Raw genomic sequence first — 24153 nt, 5'->3', positions numbered from 1 at the left:
TTTTGTGGGGGCTCAGGGGTTGCCAAAAAGAGCTTGCTGGGGTTTTGTGTGTTTTGTTCATATATGGTTGTCTGTCTGTTTTGTTTTATGTTCAGCTCCTGGTTTGAAGCATATAGCCATTTTTTAACTCTCGCACTAGAGTTACCCTGCCTGCCTATTGGCGCTGTAAAATTTCTTTTTTTGTTATATATATATATATATATATATATATATATATATATATATATATATATATGTCTGACTCTGGCCATAAGATGAACGATCTGAGGGTTGCCATACTCAAAGGTAATCTTAAAACCCCGAAAGAGAGACGGTTGCATGAATATAAATTTATGCAACTGTTCGGGACACTTAGCAGTGGCCTAAACAGAGATCGAAATTTTATGAGTCATTACTGACACTAGCGAACTCTCTTCCCATGAGCACTAAAGGCCATGTCTGTACATACTGTGCTATATGTATGCACACACAGCTGTCTCTCACACATACTAATACTCCTTATTTTTCCATCCATATACACCAATAGGGACCACATAGTATCCACACACACTTTTAGTTGTGCTACAAACTCTCACATTTCCACACCCACCCACACCATTTATATCCCTCTCACTCCACACACACCTTGTGTAGAGCACTGTTTATACTGTGGGCTCTCCATTCATTTTTATTCACACTGATACACATACACACTCTTTCTTCACTTGCTTTCAGTTACCCTTTGACACCTCTAGCCATAAAACACATCCACACCGGGGGAAGGACAAGCACAGATAACATTCCAAGAGACACTGTTTTTAAGTTATCCTTGCTTCATTCATTGTAACATCGCCGGAAGAAGAGATCAGTGTATCTCGAAAGCTCGCACAAATAAAAGCATTTCGTTAGCCACAGAACGGTATCATCTATTTATTTTTTGATTATATATATATATATATATATATATATGCAAATACAACTGTATGCTCATCTGCATGTCTTAGGCAGGTCTGCAACCCCGCCTTTCCCCATTATCACCCAGCATACAGCACTTCCACTGCAGCAAGGGATTCTGGGAAATGACATGCAAACTAGCACACAGTGTCACTTTTTGCCTCAAAAACCATTTTTAACATGGTTCCCTATATGATTTATATATATATAAAATCAAAAATAACTAGACAATACCGTTCACACACACACACATATATATATATTTATTTATTGCCAGTTTTATATTATTGAATATCAGAATATCATAGTTTCAATAGGTTTCAATAGCAGTGATAACGTAGAATATCTCACCATAACGTGACAGAGGTTACAATAACCCTGGCTTCATCGCTTATGCCCCAGTCTGAAACTGAGAATGGTTATATAAAGTGGTAACTTTTAGCTTTCAAAACTCCTTAAAATTTGAATCTTGCATATGATATCCATTGCTAATAGAAGGGCAACTGAAATGTAACCATTCACAAAGAGCTATTGTATTCTTTAGGACAGCGGTGCGCAAACTGGGGGGCGCAGGCTGCGTGTGGGGAAACCTGGGGGTGGGCAGAGCTGTGCACGGGCGGCCAGAAGCTCCGTGCTGAGACTGCTTCTCTGCTCTGTCTGTGCCAGAGGGGGCGGGGAGGGTCTTTCCTTCATTGCACACAGACATCCCCTCCTCCTCTTGTGTTACCCGTCCCAGTTTTCAGCAGCATGGGGGCAGGAGCAGGCTTACAGTAGCACTTCCTCCCTGTGAAATTCTGTGACTTATGATTGTGTGTTGTGTCTGTCTGTGTGTGTATTGTGATTGAGTGTATGTGTTTTTTTTGCACACACTGTGCTCACTCACAGCACACTGTGTGCACTCACAGCACACTGCGCACACTCGGCACACTCGGCACACACTATACACACTATGCACACTGCGCACACTCTGAACACTGCGCACACTCTGAACACTCTGCACACACTCACAACACATTGCACACTCTTACAGCACACTGCACACACTCACAGCACACTCACAGCCCCCCCTACATTCGGTGTCAGCTGCTGGGGCATTGTGGGGCTGCCTGCGGGGATCGGGGCTGGGGGTGATTGGTGCGGGGTTGGGGGGATCGGTGCGGGGCTGCTGGCTGGGGGGATCGGTGCCAGGCTGGGGTGCGGGGCTGCTGGCGGGGGGATCGGTGCCAGTCTGCTGGCGGGGGGATCAGTGCCGGGCTGGGGTGCGGGGCTGCTGGCAGGGAGGATCGTGCCGGGCTGGGGTGTGGGGATCGGGGGGGGGGGGGGGGGTTCGGTGCTGGTAGAAGTGAGGCTGCTGGGGGGGAAGTGCAAGGGGAATGCTGGGGCAAGTACGGTGGCTGCCGGCGCCTCACTCCACCTCTTCCCCCCTCCTCCCGATCGGGCACGTGGTAGCCATTTAAAAAAAAATTAGCATGCCCCCGAGGACTACGCTATAACGGGGCTGAGATGATTTGTATTTACATTTTATACCGTTTAATAAAGGTTTTTTATTTCCATATGATTGATTACATCAGACAGGGGGACCCGAGAAATTTCATGGATGAAAAGGGTGGCTCGGCATAAAAAGTTTGCTCACCCCTGCAAAATACCACTTAATCTATGACAGCATTGAAAATGGTGATAGACTGCATAGAAAACATGCTACATCTATTGTGTGCACACACACACACACACATATATATATTATTATTTTGGATGTAAAACACCACTAATGGAAAAGGCAATTTACTGATTTTATCTTAAATGCTGATATGTATGGCCACAGTCAGCAGTCAGATAACAATGTTCCGCTATGATTATTTATGAAACTATATTAAAGTAATCACTTTGAAATGTAAAAAGAGCTTTTCAATAGAATTATATCTGCTAATCTATAAAGGGAAAGAAAATACAGAATCTCATAAATACATTTTTTTTCCTCTCGCCTAATCAGCTTTTTGGATAACACGTCTTACACCTGGGGCATTATCATATTTTAATTCAGCATAGCAGTTTTGGGGATGCAATACCCTTTCCACAATAACATCACAGTAAGTACATTAAAAAAAAAATGTCTTTATGTTCGTGTTATAGGTGATGGCAAAAATATGCACTTTTTTACATTTGGTAAATAATATAAAGATGGTTTAATGCATAAATATTTACGAAAATCTACATTAACATAGCTTGAGTCTATATGGTAATGCTTATTGTAAATAATAGAACAAAAAATGTAGCTGGATTTAGTGGAGATGGTACACATGTAAACTTAATCCCACATGATACAATATTTAATGTCTCTACTGATATGATCTATGCCAATGGCCAACTGGGAACCCAATTATAATAAAACACATCACAGATTTTCCAAAGTATTTATGCGTCCCAATCTTATTAAGAGCAACTACAATGACAAAACAGGTTAAAATGTATTTTCAACATCCAGTCCCAGAAGGGCTAAACTGTAGATGATCACAAATTGTGCATCCTACCAGCCATTTGTCAGAAAGTAGTGGGGAAAAGGCACTGGGACTTGGCATGGGGTGGAGTAATGTTTTACTGACATACATTTTTATATTTTTTTATATGGGGTCAAATATGGCAGATGGGTTGGTTAATCTTAAGAATAATGTAACAGGGGAGTTATCCCTGTTCAGGTAATGTGCCTCTAATCCAGCAGTGTGGTGGTTAACTGCTGGTAGTCAATTAACAAACACCACCTGCCTGATTAGATTGCTTAGAAAGGCCTGTCTTTAGATTCAGGAAGAGAGACTCCTTAGCTCACACCTGAGCTGAACTTGGAGACAGAGCAGAGATTCCTTAGTCCACAACTGGGCTGAACCAAGGAAGGGCAGATGTCTTTAGCGACAAGCTGACCACAAGACAAAGGGGACAAGATTCTAACCTGGAGCCTGACATTTCCTGTGCACACTAGGGTGTGGTTCCAAGAGAGCAGAGAAGCTTCCCCTACAGCAGCCCAGCTAACAGATAAGACTTTCATTTATAAGACTTTTTATATCTGTTCATTTCATGCTATATGTTTGGGGCTGGGAGACATGCTTATCTAAAGGGAGTGGTGGATTGCATAGTATTTCACTAGAAATACTCCCAAGTGAATAGAAGCTTTGTTTACCCCTTGTTTAGATGGTTTCCTGATGTTAAGGAAACAGGCGCAATAAAAGCCTTATTTAATTTCACCATAACCACTCTCCCTTGCATACCTCTGTGAGCGTCCGCCTACAAATAATTATTGTAAAAAAAAATGATACATTTAAAGAAAAAAAAAGTGTCAGAATTTTTAGAATAATTGTTGTTCTCTTCAGGCGTACTTTTTGTTAAAAGAGCATGTCTTGTGTACTACATAAAATGACTGCACTATTACATTTTTATTGTATTGCTGTGTTTACCATGTAAATACCAAGGGTAATGCCGCTCAATACTTCGCAATATTGTTTTTTTAACCATACCAGTACTGGAGCCTACAAAATGCTAAAAAAAAAAAAAAATCAATATAATAGGAGTTATATTTTCTAGTAAAAGTCACGGTGTACATACAGCATGTCAAGATTATGAAACTAAAATGTTACTTATTTCACAGATCAATATTAATAAGTATGACACTTACGACCACCAGGTGTTGCTGCACTTGGCCTTCTTTTCAATTTTCGAAGCAATAGATCGACCGCCTTCCACTCTGTATTCAGGTCTTCTAACTTGCTCTGAAAAGAAAAAGCATGCATGTTACATTCGCTGCAAACATACAAGATACTTATTTTTTACATTGAACGATAAATGCAGGAAATTAATTTACCTAAACATGACCCGCGAGTACCTGAGAACAAAATTACCCAATGCCCTAAATAATGGAACATTTTAGGTTTAATATAACATACGGAGTTACAGTGCTTGTAGAGAAAAAAAGAAGATTGCCAGATGATATGCAATAAGAATAAAGTCCGACAGTTTGTAAACAAAAAAAAAGGAGTAAAATCCAGTGGTAAGTCCTCCAGGGGGTAATGAGGTAGCACAGGGGTGCGCAACCTGTGGGGCGGGAATTTATTTGGGGTGGGCGCGACGCTTACAGAGGCCCAGCGTTCTTCCCCATAGCATTTAAATTAGATGCAGAGGGGAGCGTGTGTATGTTACTTACCTTGTCTCTGGCAGCTTCTGGTGATGGGTCGTCATGGCAACGTGATGTCACATGACATTATGATATCAGAAATGCCAGAAACAAGGTAAGGGAGAGGGTGGGGGGAGGGGGAAGAGCAGGCAAGGGGCGCAGACGAAAAAGTTTGCACAACCCTGAGGTACACTGTCTCAAATGAAAAACTCTTTTACCGCATACCTGTAATCCCTTAATCTGAGAGTAAATCCAGACCTGATAAATCTGTAGGGGTGTGTCCTGTCAGTCATTTGTCACTTGGCTAGGGACACTTTTATGACCATAGGTCTGAAAGAGGCAAATTCTTTAATTTCCAATAAAGTTAAGAAGTATAAAATACTTTATGAATCTCTCCCAGTAGTTAGTATATTAATTGCACCGGCATGATATTATTCCGGATAACCCCCCTGGACAAAAATATATGCAATGTAATGGACACCTTGCTAACCTTTAGTGTGAGATAGTGGAAAATCTATCTGTTGTAGTGCAATTCGAGAGAGATTTACATTATCACACACTTGTGTAGGTTCACAGTTCAGATTTGTACATGACATGACTAACATTTTTACAAAACATAATGTTAATTCATATGAGCCTTTAATGGTGACCCCTTGCTGTCAGTGAGATCTCTGAAGTTTATAGAGTCTCACTCACTGACAGAGACTTATCTGGGTACATGAGATACATCTCCTCGCTGTAGCTTTAATTTTAATATAAACAATTAGAGCAGTGGTAGGGAAAGTTATATACCTCCAGGGCCACATGTGTGACCCTTATTACCTAGAATGCTTAAGGGCTGTCCACATATACAGTATAGTGCATAGGAACAAGGGACAATGCAGCTATGGGTAGGAGCTTCTCCTCACCCCCTCCTCCAGTCATCTTCATAATGCTGGCACACTGATGAATACTGTCCCACTCCTCTCCTTGCACTGGGAATGAGTGATTAGTATTGTCATTAGGCAACTTAGGGAGTGGGAAGAAGCCACGATCCCCACCAGCAACATCTCCACTCCCTCTGCACAGGGGACAGAAAGAGGGCAGGCTTCTTATGACAACAAATAAGGCCCCCGAGGACCACCTGCGGCTCCTGGGACACCTGTTGCCCAACAATTAATTAGAGCAAGTTGGTTTATGACTTTATTACATGCGCCTGCAAATGACACATAAGTTTTATGACAGATCTCCACACAAGGTAGCACTTGAAAACACATTTAGCAAGAAGGTTAACCCCTTGCTTGTCATACTATACACAAAATGTAACCTTTACATGGCTATATTATGACAGTCCTCCTTTACAAACCGAATGTAGCCGTACCAAAAGTAGCAAGCAAACAGGTAGACTGCTTATTGTTGAGATGCAGCCATTCAGTAAATTAGGTCACATATTTTTATCATATTTTTATCATATATAAAGAATATCACTTGTGAGCACATTCACATGTCTTAGACAGGTCTGCACCCCTGCCTTTCAACCATTATCACCTAGCATACAGTGCTCCCACTGCAGCAAGGGATTCTGGGAAATGACATGCAAATGAGCACACAATGTGTCATCTTTTGCCTGGAATATCCATACACATGGAGCCCATTTAAGCAGATGCATCGCCGTTCACACCGCTTTTAAGCACAGCATGGGACTAGCAAAGCAAGTCAAGCCACTCACAGACATGTTTCAACCTTGATGGGTATCATCAGTGTGAGGTTGGTTTATACTTGCTTTGCAGAGGAGTTTCTCTGGGCTCAACGTGGGGCTGAGTTCCCCTAGGAAGGACGATAAGGCCGTTCTGAAGCAGGGACGTCCAAATGGACTAAGATAAGCAAAACCCTTATTATTGTGTGCAGAGCCTGTATACATTGGTGCATATGAACAAAAGAGACTGGAACGTGGTGTGGGCATCACTATCACTAACCTGCCCGAGAGCGCAGAAAACCGTGGTGAAGCTCTCCTTAACTGCAGCACAGGTATATTAACACTTCAAGCCTGGTGATGTTGAACTATATCAGGTTGCACTCGTTTTCCCACAAATGGAATAATATTGTATGTGAGCTATGACTAACCTGGTATTTGACAAAAACTGTTTTCCAAAATATTTATTCAGACTAAACCCTATGACCTATTATAAGACTGAACGCCTTGTGGATTCATTGGACTTATTCAGTAAGAATAAATAGATTTATTTTAAGCAATTTATCACATTTTTTGCCCACAATTTAGGTAATAAATGTGCATACCCTGTACAAACAGTGCTGCATTCACCACTTTATTTTATGGTCAACTGGGATTTGGAAAAAGCTCCACTTTCATATCTCATCTTCAGATCTGTGACAGTTTTCCTTTCTGCCCCATGAGAATAAATAGAGGCCATAGGCACTCGCAATTTTTAAGCTGACGCTTGGGAACCAGAAAAAAGTCAAAAAAGGACCTCACAGTCAAAGTATTAAAATGAAAAGAATATCTATATGCCAAACAATAGAAATACACTTGAAATTGACTAGTCTAACTTATAATGCACATGCCAAATACAGTATCCTGTGCAAGCTCAAATATTGCCCTGAGCGTTACAGTACTTTCTTTTGAAAGGCTTTTTTGGGTGAAGTAAGTTGCCAAAGGTTATAGAGCTAGAAGGTGCACTAATAATTAATGGCACACAAGTCAAAGGTGATATTTCTACACCACCCTACCCCCTCTAAAATAAACTTTTTTTACTTTGATTTGTCTACTGTTCCAGACATTATTTTCAATTTTCAGTGTTTAGTCTAATGATTTATAAGATTCAGAACATTAGGTTTTTAAATTAATAGGATTGATTATTAGTGAGATTTTTTTAGTTTTATGAAGGCGATCTCAATGAAGTGTTGGGGAAGACTGTGTGTGTACAAGAGTGATGCAAATGCTGAAGTTTGTAGGGAATTTGATATATGGATAAGTGTTATGAAAATGCAGAAAACATCTGCACACTTAAAGTGAGTTCATAATAATATTTATTATAATAATAATAATAATAATAATACTGTATGTCTGACATTGTTAATGCACTCTTAATTTTGGCTTGTTTTTTAAAGGTCACTTTGAACAGTCCAGTGTGTCAACTTCAAAATTATTATTTTTGGTTGAACCATTATTGTACTGATATTTGCTGGACCATAGCAGACCCCTCCAGTAGCAAAGCTATTAAAAAAGATTGGCCTTATTCAACAAGAATACATTTCAAGAGTCAGATACAATGCCTGGCAACTCTCCATACTCCATTGGTATTTAAATATTCAGATGTGGTCGCAATATTTAGTAGTTTTTGAGAAGGGACCCAGAGCTGTATATACTGTATGTTGTGGCTTTTTGGATTGTAAAAGTATGCAGCTTCATGCAACTTTACATTGACTTGGCTGAATCAAACAGAAGTCACTGATTTAATTGCTTTTCTTGTTTCGTTTATTCATGTAGACGGATGCCAAACCAGGACCATGTGGCAGCGTGAAAAAGCATACAGTTTGTGCCTGTCACAGAAACTTTGCAAAGTTAACTTTGAGCTGTTTCCAAGTACAAAAGTGACAGTTTCACAAAATCTGGTTTTAGAAAAGACATTTTCATTCCAGATAGCCTATTTCCATGTTAAGTTTACAAAACAAAAGGGACGGACGTGTTGTCTTTTCTAAGAAAGGGACAACACATTTGTATATATAAAGTATAGGGTACACAAATCACAAAGGATAGCAATAAACCAAGTCTAACTTTAGGATTACCAAAAATTCAGTATCATTCTCTTTCAGATTTAATTTTTGTGTATGCCACAGAAATTCAGTAATTACTTTATGTTAATAGACATTTCTCACAACAGGTGAATTGTTGCAATGAGATCCAAAAGGAGAACCAAATGCCATACCGTATAACCAGACATCATTATGTCTATTTCACAAACAATGGATCTTTGCACTACGAAATAGCTTTACCTTTTTTAGAAACACAAGTTTAGAAGGGGGAATTGCACCTATAAGTGCCATATTTACTGTAACTCCAGAACACGTCTATTCAAGTGAATGGCCGTAAGGTGCCTTCCAGCAGTAGAAGGTGTCTTATGGAATAGCATTGCAGTAAATGTATGTATGTATGTATGTATGTATGTATGTATGTATGTATATATGTGTACAGTTGTGAGAAAAAGTTTGTAAACCCCAAAGATAATTACAGAAATACCATAGTTTTATCCATAACCTTCTTGAATCAAAACCAGTCTTTTCTTAAATATCCATTTGGGTTTACATTAACCAATTCCATGTCTTTTGAAACAAAATGATGTATGAATTAGACAAACAATGAGTAATTAAGTCAGGGTATGTGCAAAAGTAAGAGAAACCCTGGTCTAAGCAATGAAATTAAAGTGGATAATTAGAATCAGGTGTTTAAATAATTAGGTAGATTTTCAGGGGTGAGTTTGGGAGGCCCCACCCTATATGAAGTTGAGAAACTTGGTGACTTTGGTCTTCACCAAACAGATGTGTGGAAATACGTCATGCCACGATCAAAATAAGTCTCTGATGACCTCAGAAAAGCAGTTTTGATGCTCAATCTAGATTGGTTTTGTAATCCTTTTATAAGGATTTGGGGCTCCACCAATTCACTGTCAGCAAGATAGCCTACAAATGCAGAAAATTCAAGACCACAGTCACTCTACCCATGAGCGGTCATCCTACCAAAATCTTTCCAAGAACAAACCAGCAAATCATCCAGGAAGTCACAAAGAACCCCAGAGTAACACCCAAGGAACTGCAGGCCACTCTCGCTTTGGCTAATGTGAGTGTTAATGACTCAATTGTCAGAAAAAGACTGAACAAGAATGGTGTTCATGGAATGAAAGCCAGGAGGAAACCACTGTTCTCTAAAAAGAACATTGCTGCCAGTCTGACATTCGCCAAAGACCACATAGATGATCTACAAGATTTCTGGAACAATGTTCTCTGGACAAACAAGTCAAAGGTAGAACTTTTTGACCTCAATGAAAAACGTTATGTTTGGCGAAAACCAAACATTGCGTTCCAACAGAAGAACCTCATCCCAACCATTAAGCATGGTGGTTGGAGTGGGATGGTTTGTGGCGGCTTTGCTGCCTCAGGACCTGGGGCTTGAAATCATCGACACAACCATGAATTCTGCATTGTATCAGAAGATTCTAGAGGAGAATGTCAGGCCATCTGTCCGTGAGCTGAAGCTGAAATGAAAGTGAGTCATTCAGCAATAATCCTAAACATATAAGCAAATCTACAAAAGAATGGCTGCAGAAGAATAAATTCCTTGTTTTAGAATTGATGTCATTTCTGTTCAAGGGGGTGCCACCAAGTACTAAATCTAAAGGCTCACATACTTTTTCACACATGGGTATTGAATGTTGAATCATTTGTGGATAAATACATGTTGAAAAAAGTATCATGTTTTTGTGTCATTTGATTGATCAGGTTAACTTTATCTATTAGGAAATTAACACAAAACAATCAGAGCACTCACATGCTGTCCACGTTGAAATAAAAATGTGGTAACCAGGTATTACAGGAACAGAAAAAAGGCTTTAATGGAGCATACAAAAGGTGTTCAATAGAGAACAGTCTTCCCACGCGTTTCATGCCAGCAGCAAGACTTGGAGGTGTATGCGAGGTCAAATACATGAGGTAAGAATATTTCTACAAACCTCTATTACCTCACACCTTGCCCCATATACGCTGTATTCATTGGTGTGGTCCTGCTCTAGTCCCTACGGATGATAGTACAATACCACGATCCCCAGGACACGTATCTCCTTGACGGATTGTACACCCTCCCCACCGCCCCCACTCCTGATCCACACAAGCTAGTCAGCTGTTGATCACGCATTCCACAGCACAAGACAGTGTCTTTCTACAGTTAACTTCATCTTTTATGAGGACTTAGATTAAGATCCAATAATAACATTTTAGGCTTGAAATATGGAAAATATGTTAAAACCCTAAGGAGATCACAAACTTTATCTTGTCACTGTATATCTTTATATATATATAGCTCTATCCATGTACAATAGGCTTCACAGCAGTAATACGCATGACAATAATATAACACATAATAGGAATAAGTGCTTCAGACATAAAAGTAACACTAGGAAATGGAGTCCCTGCTGTGAAGAGCTTATAAGCAAAGTGGTAAGTGGGGAGAACGTACAGACAGTAAGAGGATGTTCTGGTACAGTACTTATGTCTGCAATGGGCAAGGGGCAGTGCATATGAGATGCATAGTAAATATGGTCCTAAGCGAGCAAAATGCATTTGCTAGTATGCACTAGTACAGCACCTCACTGTATTTCCTGCCTGGACATTATTGTTTCACATTTCCTACTCTATTTATAAGCCCTTACAATATTAGTATTGCAGTAGCAATTAAACAATATTATTCATTTTTAAGTAATACATATTATAATCACCACATAAACCATTATAGATCACACTCTTTCATTTTTCAGATACTTAAAGAAGCCATACAATAAACTCCTGGAGGTTTTCAAACATAATAAATCTCCCCTTTATAGAAATTCTCTAGATTCTTAACTCAAGTCTCAGCGTTCAGTTGAGTTTATTACTGTATTCTGTATTACCTCTGGAATATAGTGCTTCCTTCCCATTTGAGGTGAGGACCTCTTTAAGTATTATGATGTCTCTGGAATGACATTTACTGTTCACAATACCAATTACTTTTTCCGTGGGAGTGCGCACAGTTTTAGTTTGCTGTTATAGAAAATCGCTTGCTCTATGCTCTTAGGAATGAGATTTTAAACCGTGGTGGATTATGCTATTTCGATATGGAATCAAGTGTTTTAAAAAAAACAAGCATTTTATTTATGTGCATGTATGCTACAACATTTTTCTATTTATTCATTCCTGTTTCAGGTTAACAGCCAATCCCCAGCTTTATTTTTATTTAACCACTAGCTTTATAAAATAAAAGGAAAACATTTTACGTGAAAGTTCTATATCCTACAATAATACATTGTTACCTCAAACTACATTCTGTCCCATGTTTTGGACTCTATACTGATATATATATGATGAGACCCATTAAGGTCGAAACAGCTGTCTGTGGGTGGGTTTTCTGGCTATGCACCTTAACCCTGGCTGTGCTCAAAGCTGTGACCATGCAGCAAGCTTAAGCCTATAGGGAACCATGTTAAAAATGGTTTTTGAAGCAAAAAGTGGCACTGTGTGCTCATTTGCATGTCATTTCCCAGAATCCCTTGCTGCAGTGGAAGTGCTGTGTGCTGGGTGATAATGGTGAAAGGCGGGGTTGCAGACCTGCCTAAGACATGCAGATGAGCATACAGTTGTATTTACATATATATATATATCCCTGTTCCCCCCTCTCTGCAAACATGTTGCTGCTGGCTATTGCTGTCTGTGGTGTGTGCATACCTGTGAGGGTCCAGGAAAGCTGAGTGGTCCGCGATGGTGTGGGGAACAGGACAGGCTTTTGGTGATCTTTAGGTTCCTCCCATCAGGGTGTCAGCACCTCCAGCTCTGGTGGGCTCAAGGGTTCCCAGAGACAGTCCCCACCAGAGCAGACTTCTTCTACACCCCTGCCCAATAGACTGTAGACTCAGGCAGGGGTATATAAAAAGGGATGCTTTATTGAGACATCCACTGTAGATGGTATTACAGCGGATGCATAGTAGGTTGATCTGGGTCCGAGACCTCTGGATGGTGCTTGGCTCTCTGATAGCATCGAGGCCTCTGATCTCTCTCTAAGTCAGCACGTGAGGGACTGCCTGCCATGTCTCACTCCCAGCCAAGAGGAGCAGAACAAACCTCCTCTCCCTAGGAAGGGTGGACGGGAACTCCATTTGCTTCCTCGTCCCTGGAGGGTAGGAGCTGATCTGCTATATTTTAGCACTTCCTCTCTGATGCACCAGAAGGGGAGGGCACATGGTCTGCACCATGATTGGTTATACGCAGACCCCTGTGTCACCACCACTCATGTCACTCAGAGAGTAAGCATGAGGGGGTTGTCAATGCCCCTAGAATAGCCTGCCACAGCCTGTAGCTACTAAGGACTTACGTGACAGGAGGCAGTTGGGACCAGTATATGTATGTATATGTGTATATATATATATATATATATATATATATATATATATATATATATATATATATATATATATCTCAAATAAAAAGATCACTTGTAAGCACATTCACATGACTAAGGCAAGTCTGCAACCCTGCCTTCCACCATTATCCCCAGCATACAGTGATTCCACTGCAGCAAGGGATTCTGGGAAATTACATGCAAATGAGCACACAATGTGTAACCTTTTGTATGAAAAAACATTGTTACATGGAGCCCATATAAGCTATTGTTCGCTGTTAACACAGCTTTAAAGCACAGCATGGGAATAAGATGCAAAGCCAGAGAAACCATTCACAGACATGTTTCAACCTTAATGGGTATCATCAGTATGAAGTTGGTTGTACGGCTGGCTTTTCCATTTTCAAGTCTGTATGGTTTACCATCACGTTTTAAGTTATGGTGAGTGACCTAGCATAACTTAAAAACATATATATACATCTAAAATCTACTCGCCACCTAGTACCAAATGTGTGCTGCTTGGGCCAATATTTACTCGCCCGGGGGTTAAATCCACTCGCCCGGGGCGAGCAAATGTATAGGTTTGTCGAACACTGTATATATATATATATATATATATATTTATATATATATATATATATATATATATATGTACATATATAAAATTATACACATACGGTGAATTATATATTTCACCTCGTCAAGCAATTTTTTATTGTAAGTATAAGTGACCGTCAGAATAATACATATGCATTTTTTGCATTGTTCGAAATGTCAACATATTTTGTAAAGTGTGTCAAAATATTGAAAAACTCCAATGGTATTTGAGCAATTTCAAGCGAATGGCAGTATATAAAGAGTCAAGTCACAAAAATGTAAGCTCATGTATTCTGTACATTGTCTTGTCATGGTTTTCAAAAATATTTGGGTGACATTTGTATGATTCACAAACTTGTGCTAATAATTCCCACATCTATATTTTTGGAAATAGCCAAGCAATACTTTTATGTACTCTTAAATAGGGGTGTGCAACATTTTAGCAGAAGTTCTCAAAACTATGAAATGTTGGACTTTTGCTGCATACTAAGATTTCACAGTCGTAAACATTCCCCAGAAATTGCCAAGATTTAGCAACTCTTTAGGCACTGCAAATTCTGATTAGAATCGTTCCCTCTTCAGCACATTTGCTTTCAATTCTGTGCTGGAAATACCATAAATTGGGCACAGACACACATAATGACATCATTAGCTTATTGGAGCTTGCATTGGTGGCGATACTTTTGTGTGCCAGTGTGTCTACAGGAATTGGAATCTACTGGGCTGCCTAAGGAAAACTGTTTGCAAGCAGCTAGTGCTTGTAACTTGCCATGCTGAGCATCACTTATCCCCAAGTGCACAGTGGCTCAGGCTCCCACAGGGAGGTGGTGGTGGGAGGTTTCGGTTATATCATAGGTGATAGTGTGGTATTGCGGTGCAATGCCTTACCAATCTCTTTGGTATTCAAGGGTTAGGTACAGTAGTTATGGCTTTTTAAGCCCTTAGTGGACTTCAGTGGACAACTAGGCATAAATTAATTCTGTCCAGTTGGCCACTCAGGTTATTTATCTGTAATTAAATATTTATAACATGTGTTTTTATCCTCAAATCCAATTAGAGTTTGTTATTTATGTATATAATGGCTATTGTATACTGTACATAGTAAAAAAAAGAACTAAGGCCAGATTTGAAAAGTGATATATTTTTTTCGTAGGGTATCAGAGGCCAGTGTGAATTAGTCATTTTGCATGAATTAATCAGTGCTAATTTGAATACACTGTATAAAAAATATAACATCACTGCGGTAAAAAGTATGTTTAGCTGGTTACTGCTGGTGATATTCCTTTAGTCAATACTGTCGGATGTAAAAAAAAATGTCTACATTTATAGAGATTGTCAACATGGGAAATATGTTGTTCCAGGAGGTAATCTGATTTCCAGATTGCTATCATTCACCCAGTAGCCCAAGTACGCTGCCTAGGGGTCACACTCGACTCCTCTCTCACATTCTCTTCTCACATTCAAAAGGTACAGTAGCAAAAAGCTGTCTTTTTTTTCTCCACAATATTCCCAAGATACCCTTTCCTCTGTTGCCCGACTGCAAAAACGCTAACACAGCCCCTTATTCTCTCCCGTCTCGAATACTGTAACCTCCTTCAGTCTGGCCTTCCTGCCTCTCACCTGTCTCCCCTACATTCTATCCTAAACGCTGCTGCCAGAATCACTCTACTTTTTCCTAAATCTGTCTCAGCGTCTCCCATGCTGAAATCCCTCTCCTGGTTTCCTATCAATTCCAGTATCAGACACTCAATTCTCCTCCTCACTTTTAAAGCGTTACACTCTTCTGCTCCTCCTTACATCTCAGCCCTAATTTCTCACTATACACCATCCCAACTCTTGCGTTCTGCTCAAGGATGTCTTCTCTCTACCCCTTTTGTATCCAAAGCCCTGTCCCGCCTTAAACCCTTCTCACTGACTGCCCCACACTTCTGGAATGCCCTCCCCCTCAATACCCGACTAGCACCCTTTCTATCCACATTTAAGACCCACCTCAAAACACAACTGCTTAAGGAAGCATATGAGTAGCTCCATGGCTGATAATTAACACCTTATCCATAAATCTTGGCTCCTTGCAGACACACTTACCAGAACGCCGTACTACTATCTCTGTACGTTCTTCCTATCAACCAATTAGATTGTAAGCTCTTCGGAGCAGTGACTCCTTTTACCAAATGTTACTTTTATGTCTGAAGCACTTCTCCCCTTTATGTGTTATTTATATTATTTATTTTTATGATTGTCATGTACTGTATGTTACTGCTGTGAAGTGCTATGATGTACATTAATGGCACTATATAAATAAAGACATACATCAATACATACAATATTTGGAGTGAGTAAGGAATTTATTTTCCCCAGCAAATAGGATAAAGTATCTGTTGTCTAAATTTAGCATTAACGGAAGTCCTCCCTTTATGGGGGAGTTGAAGAGCGTGCACAGCAATGAATGAGATGGTAAACTAGATCGCTAGTAGAAAAAAACAATTTATTGCTCAAATCATGAGGCAACAAGTAAAAATTAGCACATAAACTCTAACGCGTTTCACGCTTGATTAGCACTTTGTCTTTAACCTCTGCAGTCAAAACTGCATAGGCTAATTATATGAATATAGTAAGTGCGTTCGGAGCGCTGACTTTTGGACCTGCTCCAAGTTTTTCAGTTAAATTTAGCATAAGTTGCACTTTTTTCATCCTCATCAACTATGTAACTATGTAACTTTTCTCATAACGGCCATATATTCACACATCATGTGAGAACATTGTAAACTTGTGGTGAATTGGCAAACAGTTTTGCATACGCAAACAGTTGCAAATGATACAAAACTCTTGGGATTGTCACTAAAATGTTTTTGAAGGAAACTACAACACATTTGTACATCTCTACACATGCTCTTGTATTTCAACTCATTGGTCACTCTTGAAATCTGATGTGTCTGGGCTCCTTGAGGAGAGGGTAAAGAAACCACTGTTTCACATGAGTGTAAGAGCAACATGCTTGAATTATTTTGATGTACAGTAAAGTTACAGCTACAGTATCTTTGTCCTCAAGGACAAATTGATTATGTATTATATATTTATTGACTTCCACAGAAAAACCTGGTCTCATTATTTTGCACTCCTGATGCAAGGACATGGAAGAGGAACCTGTAGAAATCAATTATGTTATATATTGAAACATTTATTCATGACAAGAAGAGATTATTTGTAGCCTGGTTTTTTTTTTTTTGTTAATTTATTATTAAGAAAGGTTAACAGACCCAAAAAAAGGACAAAAATAATTTTATTGATTGGGAATCACTTAGGTTTTTCTACTTACCTTCAATGGGTGTGACGCTGACTTCTCGATGTAAAACTGATGTCCCTTTGACAAGATCCCTTCCACATGTGGCTGCTTTGCTTGGATGGCTTCCTCTGTTTCCTAAGCGAGTGAAAAAGAAGAAAAAAACAAGTCAGATCTTTTACTAATGTTCAAAACCAGCTCCAGTCCATTGTTAGATACATGACATTGACATTGAGTGTCGCAAAGTGAAAATGTAAGGTAACACTGTTGTATTTAGCTTAAAGTTAGAACCACATGTTTTTAAAAGTCTGCAAAACTAGTAATATATATATATATATATATACTTTTGTGTTTTACACAGTGTTTTATCATGGTTCTCATTGTACATCATACACACAAGCTTAAGAGTCTATCTCAATCCAGTAAAAGGCATTCAGCTACTGAACTACAGTATGCTATACTTTGTGGCAGAGAAACATACTGTAAAAAATAAAATACTTCTTCACATGCAATTATTGTATATTTCTTTTATTCAAAGATTTTGTTGATAGAAGTGCATTAACTATACAGGAGGTTAAATAATAAAACCATGGAGTATTGCAGGAGCTCAAATGCTGTGTCCCTTCATAACCATTCATATACAGTATATAGAGGTACGAACAGCACGAAACGCGTAGGAGGGTTGTACTCCTCCCCGTTTTTTAATGCAGCTTGATTAAACAATATTTTTATTGCCATCCGACCTGTTCTTGTAGCTGTGCACCACACACAATATTTTTTTAAATAATAAAACCAAATATGATCCTTTCATATCAGAAATGTATGTGTATGAAATTCGTACAATGTAAAGAAAATTTGAAAGTAATATGAAAACTAACCCTTTAAAGCAATATCCTACATGTGTATTTTTTTTAAAATAAATCAGTTCTGTACTATGAGAAAATACTTTTTTTAAAAACATTTTAAAATACATTTTTAATGTATCATAATGTAACCTGCATTTTTTTTGTTCCTATAACAACCGTTTACAAAGTCACATCCCCTTCCTATTATGAAACAGGCTCTGGCACACCTCTTTTTTTTTTTTTAGTCCTGCCCGCTCTATAGCAGTGTACTAATTGTATCTAGTGACTGCCTGGTCACATGATCTTTCACACAGAACTTTGTATCTTTGGTCCCCTTCTGCTGCACTGACAGCCATTTAGTGAACCCCTGAGCCGAATATTCACTGACCAATCACAGGAGAACAGATCGATCGTCAGCTTAGCTAATTACTTGTCAGTGTGTATATTGTATTGATGCACGTATTGAATGGATTTTTTTTTAAAACAACAGCTTGAACTGCAGCTTTAAGAGCCAGAAGGATGTGCTTCGCACCAAAGCACAACACATCATTATTTCCAATACGTGGTTAAAGTATGACAGCCATTTGTAATTCCACCTAAAACAACACGACAAAACTATAACTGGTCTTCCTTAACATCCAAACTAGAGGGAGAAATGTTCACTGTTCAATGTCAAAAGAAACATTTACATTACATAAAACATTAATTAACTATTAATAAAAGATTTTCAAAGAACCATTTTCTAGCAAGAAGTGGAAATCATGATTGATTTTGCCTGTCAAGCAGCAATTTTCTCAAAGATTTGCAGAATATGTTTTAAATGTATAAGGAATTACACTACTTAAAAGAGCAGTTCTTCCTATTTGTTGCTTTTTGTAAGCGCCCCTTTCTTTACAGGGTGGTCCCTCTAAGCCAAACACAACTATTTTCAGCTCCAGTGTTCCCCATGGTTTCCGAGATACCAGTTAAGTTATCAGGTGTAAATCTCCCTCAGGAGAAACAAATGGCTGCCAAATCCCAGACCAATAGGGAGCTGCAACATCATCAGTTGTACCATAGCTTCCAATTGGATGGCCATTAAAATCAACTTTAAACACTGGGAAGTAATACAGGTAGCTTCACCAGTAAGTATCTCGGTAATCAGGGGGGTGGGGTGTATGTATGTATGTATGTATGTATATATCTTTATTCATATATATCTTTATTTATATAGCCCCCACAGTGTACTCCGTTTTGCAAAAGAGACAATATAATACAGGGAGTTAATAAGACAATAAGTGCAACAAGCAAAATCAGACAATATGAAAGGAAATCCCTGCCTTGGAGAGCTTACAATCTAAGTGGTATGATAGGAAATTTACAGAGATGGCCAATGAGGGAATAAGTGTAGTTGATGGCAGTCATTGGTAGGAGTGACTATGGCTGTAGGACAATAGCTGTGGGTCTAGGCTATTGGAGTGCTTCATTTAAGACGTGAGTTTAAAGGTTTGCCTTAAAGGTGTTGAGAGATGGTGCTTGGCATATACCCAGTATAAGAGTGATCGACATTATCAAAGGCAAAAGAGAGATCGAGTAGGATGAGTAGGAAAAAATGACCATGGGATTTTGCTTGATATAGATCATTGGGTACTTTAGCGACCACAGTCTCTGCTATGTGAGCTGTATGAAAGCCAGGGCGATGGGAATTAAGAAAGTGAAGGTTATTTATAGTGATGGCTTCTTTACTACTAGTACATATTAACATAAATCGACATTTATACTATCTTAGTCCACAAATTTCAAAAGAACTTAGGTAGTGAAAAATTATTATTTTATAGTAATTTGTAACATACCCTGTATTTCAGTTTGCTATAAACCCCATTCATTGCCAGAAGGGTTGGCCTTAGGGTTCAAAGGGTTCTAATGGTTCAAAGTTTGTCTGAAACCTCATTTTCACAAAACAGATGTGATCAAATATTTTACATAAATTTGATAGGTAAAATTATGAAATGTTACAGACCACTGCAGTGTATTTAACAAGATGCTGCATTCGACAATAATTGCATATTCAACATACATTATGTACAGTACTGGTTAAAACCTTTTGGAACATAGCTTCCAAATTCAGATATTCATTGTATCTTGCATCTTGTTAGGAAAAAACACTCAATACAGTAGCAACACTGCCTACAATATACAGAAGCAGGATGAGCACAACCCCACTGCGAACGCTACACCTGTTTGGATTATGATATCTGCAGTAGTGCCTGATAGTTGCATGTAATATTGCTAGGTAACATTATGCAACACCAGCATTTTATAACATGAAAGGTTATCAAAACTAGAAGCAAATAAATGAAAGCAATATAATCTAAAACGTTAAAATAGTCCTCCTTCTCCTCTTTTACAGATGATCTGTTTATTTGCTTGGATATACAGTATTTGTTACACATAACAACGGTTATCGCGGCATCATTCTGACATTCTGAAGCTACATTCACTACATTAACATTGCTAAATTATCATCCACACATAAAAAATGTTCTCCTCCCACCAATGTTTTTCTTTTTATGTCCTTTAACAGGTTTTATTTTTATGTAATCGGTGTATCTTTATTTAGATTTTGTAGTTCTATCAAAATTGTACAGTCCGTCCCTGATTTTCTTTCTGTACCCCACTCTAAAACCTTTTATTGAAATAAAAAAATATTTTAATAAAGTTTTTATTTTGGAGCGATGATTGTTCAAGCTATCACTCCCTGTGTAAAGAAAAACCTCATGGTGTAGTATATTTAAGAAATTCAATTTATATTTAAAAGGGTGAGTATTGCACGTACATCTAGTAAAAAATCACAAAGCATGACATGTTTGGGACATGTTACCCATCTGTAGACAGCCGTTCGTCAGTGGCAGAGGTTCGCCTGGACCAGCTCGCCGTTGGAGATCACTCAGCAGTAGCAGGGACTCTCCTGGATCAGCTCGCTGATGGAGATCAATCCTAGAGTCTGGCGATATCACCGTGGTCTCCGTTGAGCTCCTTCGCTTCCTGACACGTGCGCAATGGCGTCTGACGTCATCAGATGGCGTCCGATAGTGACTTAGTGTCTTTAGTTCGTCGCGCTAAATGGCGCTAACCGGCGCGAAAGTCACAGAAGGGCAGCAGATCCCAGGCAGGCAGTGTGATAAAAAGTACCACAATGGGTATATAAAGCATAAGTAGGGAATGCGCCCACTCCTACGCGTTTCGTTATAGATAACTTCTTCAGGGGTTGTATATACTATATACTACACCATGAGGTTTTTCTTTGCGCTGTTCTCTTTTCCTTGTTTTCTGTATTAGCCTGGAGTGCTGAGCTCTCCGTTTGAACAGCTGCATCAAACCTAATCTTACAAGGTTGTATTCACAGTTATTTTGAATCACATCACTATTATTTTATCCATTTATGAGCGCAGTTTTCATTTTATTTCACATCACTCCCTGTGTATGTGACATTTTTCTATCTCTATATTTTTATTAAACAAGCTGTTTTTTAGTTCATCATTCTGTAGGTGTTGTTTAGTTTTGTGTTTGTTATAGAGTGTTTGAGTGGTTGTTATTGTTTGTTTTTTATGTTTTTGTATGTCAGTGTGTGTATTGTTCAATCAACAGTTTACACTTTGATCGGTTTTGTGTTTGTCTATATCTATTTCCACATATTGTGAGATGACCTTCAAGATACACCTGAAGGATCAACAGACCAACAGGACTGGGCATTATATATGGTCAGAATTACTCATTTGGTATTTGGACTTATTGCTGGCGCCACAGCATTATTCTTGTTTTAATCACAGGTTAGCATTTCAAAATAATTTGGGTTGATTTAAAGTGGTAATTAACTTGGCACCAAAACATTGGTACACAATTCTGCTACATCAACCGAGGATCATGTGCAGGTCTCTGTTGGTGACCCCAACAACCTTACTGTTTGTATTGTATTTAGCCAGCAATTACAATACTGATACCTGGCGAATGGATGGTCTCTAGAGCATGGAGGGGACCTCACAGTGCAAATAAGGTTGGGGGAAAAACTGTTGGCCAAATTGTCTATTTCTGACAAGTAAATGTTCTTTGTACACACTAACTTTGTGCACCCCTTCTCCTGGCATGAAATGTTTGATTGCAATTTACAGGTGCCATCTCATACCAAACACAAGGTCACGGCAGTGGCCCTTATATCGTCATGTGATGTCTGTAGCTGTTGATTCTGTTTACCTGCTAAGACTCTTTATTAATATAAGATCATTCTCTCTGCCTCTTCCATTGTAAAATGTTTCTAAAAAAATAAAAAGTAAATTACAAAAACTAAAGAGGATTAAATGGAATTGACTTGATATTAGCGAAAGTGTCAAAATACTTGTTTTTTTTAGGCATCTTTCCTTTACATATTCTAAGGCGGAGGCAACAATTTATTTTGCAGAATGATTTGGATTACTATACAGTACATAGCAAGCATTTTGGGGGCCTAAAGGGTTAAAGTCTGACCTAAGCTGTCAGTCAGCTACTGCCAAATAAAGGCTGATAGATGGCAAACAAAACATTGTGCATCCAGTTACTTTTTCTCATTTCCATCCTGCTGGGGTATTTTCTTTTATTTATCTACAATTAGGTTTACCAGACCTGAGCCATACACCTAATTCTCTGCCTAAGTGCCGCCTGTCAGGTATATAATCAAGTGATTGACAAGGGATGGCAGTCACTACACCATTACTCCAATGAAAAGCCATACAACCCTTGGACAAAAGCATTTATTTCATCCTTCCTCATTCATTTCTTGCCCCTGCAAATGCTTATCTAATTTTGCAGTCATGACAATTTTGCTCATTTCAATATTTATAACAAACCCGAGTGAATATTTGGGGGATATTAAGAAGATTGAAATATGGTCTCGGTCAAAGCCACAGTTCCAAAATCTGTCAAGAACACTAAAAAACGATAAGGAAAAAAAAAAAAACATCTTCAATATTCATTATTTTATTGTAGACTCTCTCCAGAGAGAAAAGTGTGGGTTTATAAAAAACTTTTTGTTGTAAATGGCAATGCTCAAGATCACTTGCTTTTTCCTCTCAGATAGAAGACGTGTTGGTCCTGGAAAAAAGCAGATTTCATGCCGGTTGTATAACACTACAGTGGACCAAGAATAGAGTACTTATAGATAAAATTATAGTATAACTATAACTTGTGTTAGTCCGCTAAAAGGTATCGCAACCTACACACAATCTGCTTAGTTGAAAATTGGGCATAAAAATATCTGGTTAATCCCATTTTTTCAAATACAAATCATTCTCAATATGGAGGGAAACAAGTATTAGCAAAAAGTTCCATTTGCACATTTTATGCAAAAAAGACTAATTAAAATTTAGAAATGCATGCTGAGCATGCTGATTATGGCAGAACAAAATTAAAAGTGAATATTTAATATACACAACACAGCAACAATTTCTGATGACTTTTTTTTGTGAGAATATAATACATGCAGCTGAAAGATTAACAGAAAACACTTTGATTTATGCATATAATTTAAAAACTGCAACTACTTACAAGCACCATTATGTACACTTTATATAAACAGCAAAAATCATCTTTCACAAATTAAACCGTTCCTCAAACATAACCCCCCCCCCCCTGCCCCAAAGATTAAAGTTGAATAAATTACATAATTACAGTATACATCATTTCAATATATGTGTTAGGACAATGCCATCAAACTATTGATTATCATGGGATGAGAGTGTTAACATTATTTTGGTAACAGTGTATAATTCTTCTTGAAAATGAAATAACAGTGCTTGCTTACATTTTACCTTCTTAAAGGGCAGCCCAGAGTTGAGATTTTAAAGATAATCTATTAAAAATGATGTAACCCTTTAGTTTAGAAGCTTTGGTGGCACGGACGCACAGCTCAATAGTTTATGACATCATAATTGTTGTAATTACAACAAAGGGACACAAATGCAGACAAAGCGTTGAACAAAATAGTCAGATTGTATAATAAGGCTAGCGATGTACATGCATGCAAGAACAGAAAAAATGAGAATGTAGGCACGCATTTATTTGAAAAACGGTATTAAAGTTGCATAATATAAAATAAAATACATCAATCCAATTCGTGTAAATATATTTGTCGCAGCGTGCGCGCCGCCTGGAGCTGCGGGGCGGACGACTGGAGAGGAGACAGAGGAGTTTGTTA

The 24153-nt window shown here is 38.6% G+C and overlaps 1 protein-coding gene across 17 annotated transcripts in view; it reads right to left on the bottom strand.

Annotated features, from left to right (window-relative positions):
• The window catches only part of DMD (dystrophin), a 2761517-nt gene that overhangs the window by 754477 nt on the left and 1982887 nt on the right, over nucleotides 1-24153 (bottom strand). For all 17 annotated transcript variants that reach the window (XM_075590265.1, XM_075590266.1, XM_075590270.1 and 14 more), the window contains 2 exons: nucleotides 17140-17241; nucleotides 4595-4688 (listed from right to left, as the gene is read on the bottom strand). In XM_075590265.1, coding sequence (XP_075446380.1) covers nucleotides 4595-4688; nucleotides 17140-17241 — 196 coding nt within the window. The remainder of the gene's footprint in view (nucleotides 1-4594; nucleotides 4689-17139; nucleotides 17242-24153) is intronic.

The sequence above is a fragment of the Ascaphus truei genome, chromosome 3 (genome assembly GCF_040206685.1).
Source record: "Ascaphus truei isolate aAscTru1 chromosome 3, aAscTru1.hap1, whole genome shotgun sequence".
Taxonomy (NCBI): Eukaryota; Metazoa; Chordata; class Amphibia; order Anura; family Ascaphidae; genus Ascaphus; species Ascaphus truei.
Note: the sequence above shows the minus strand (reverse complement) of the source record. Positions and strands in the feature narration are given on the sequence as shown.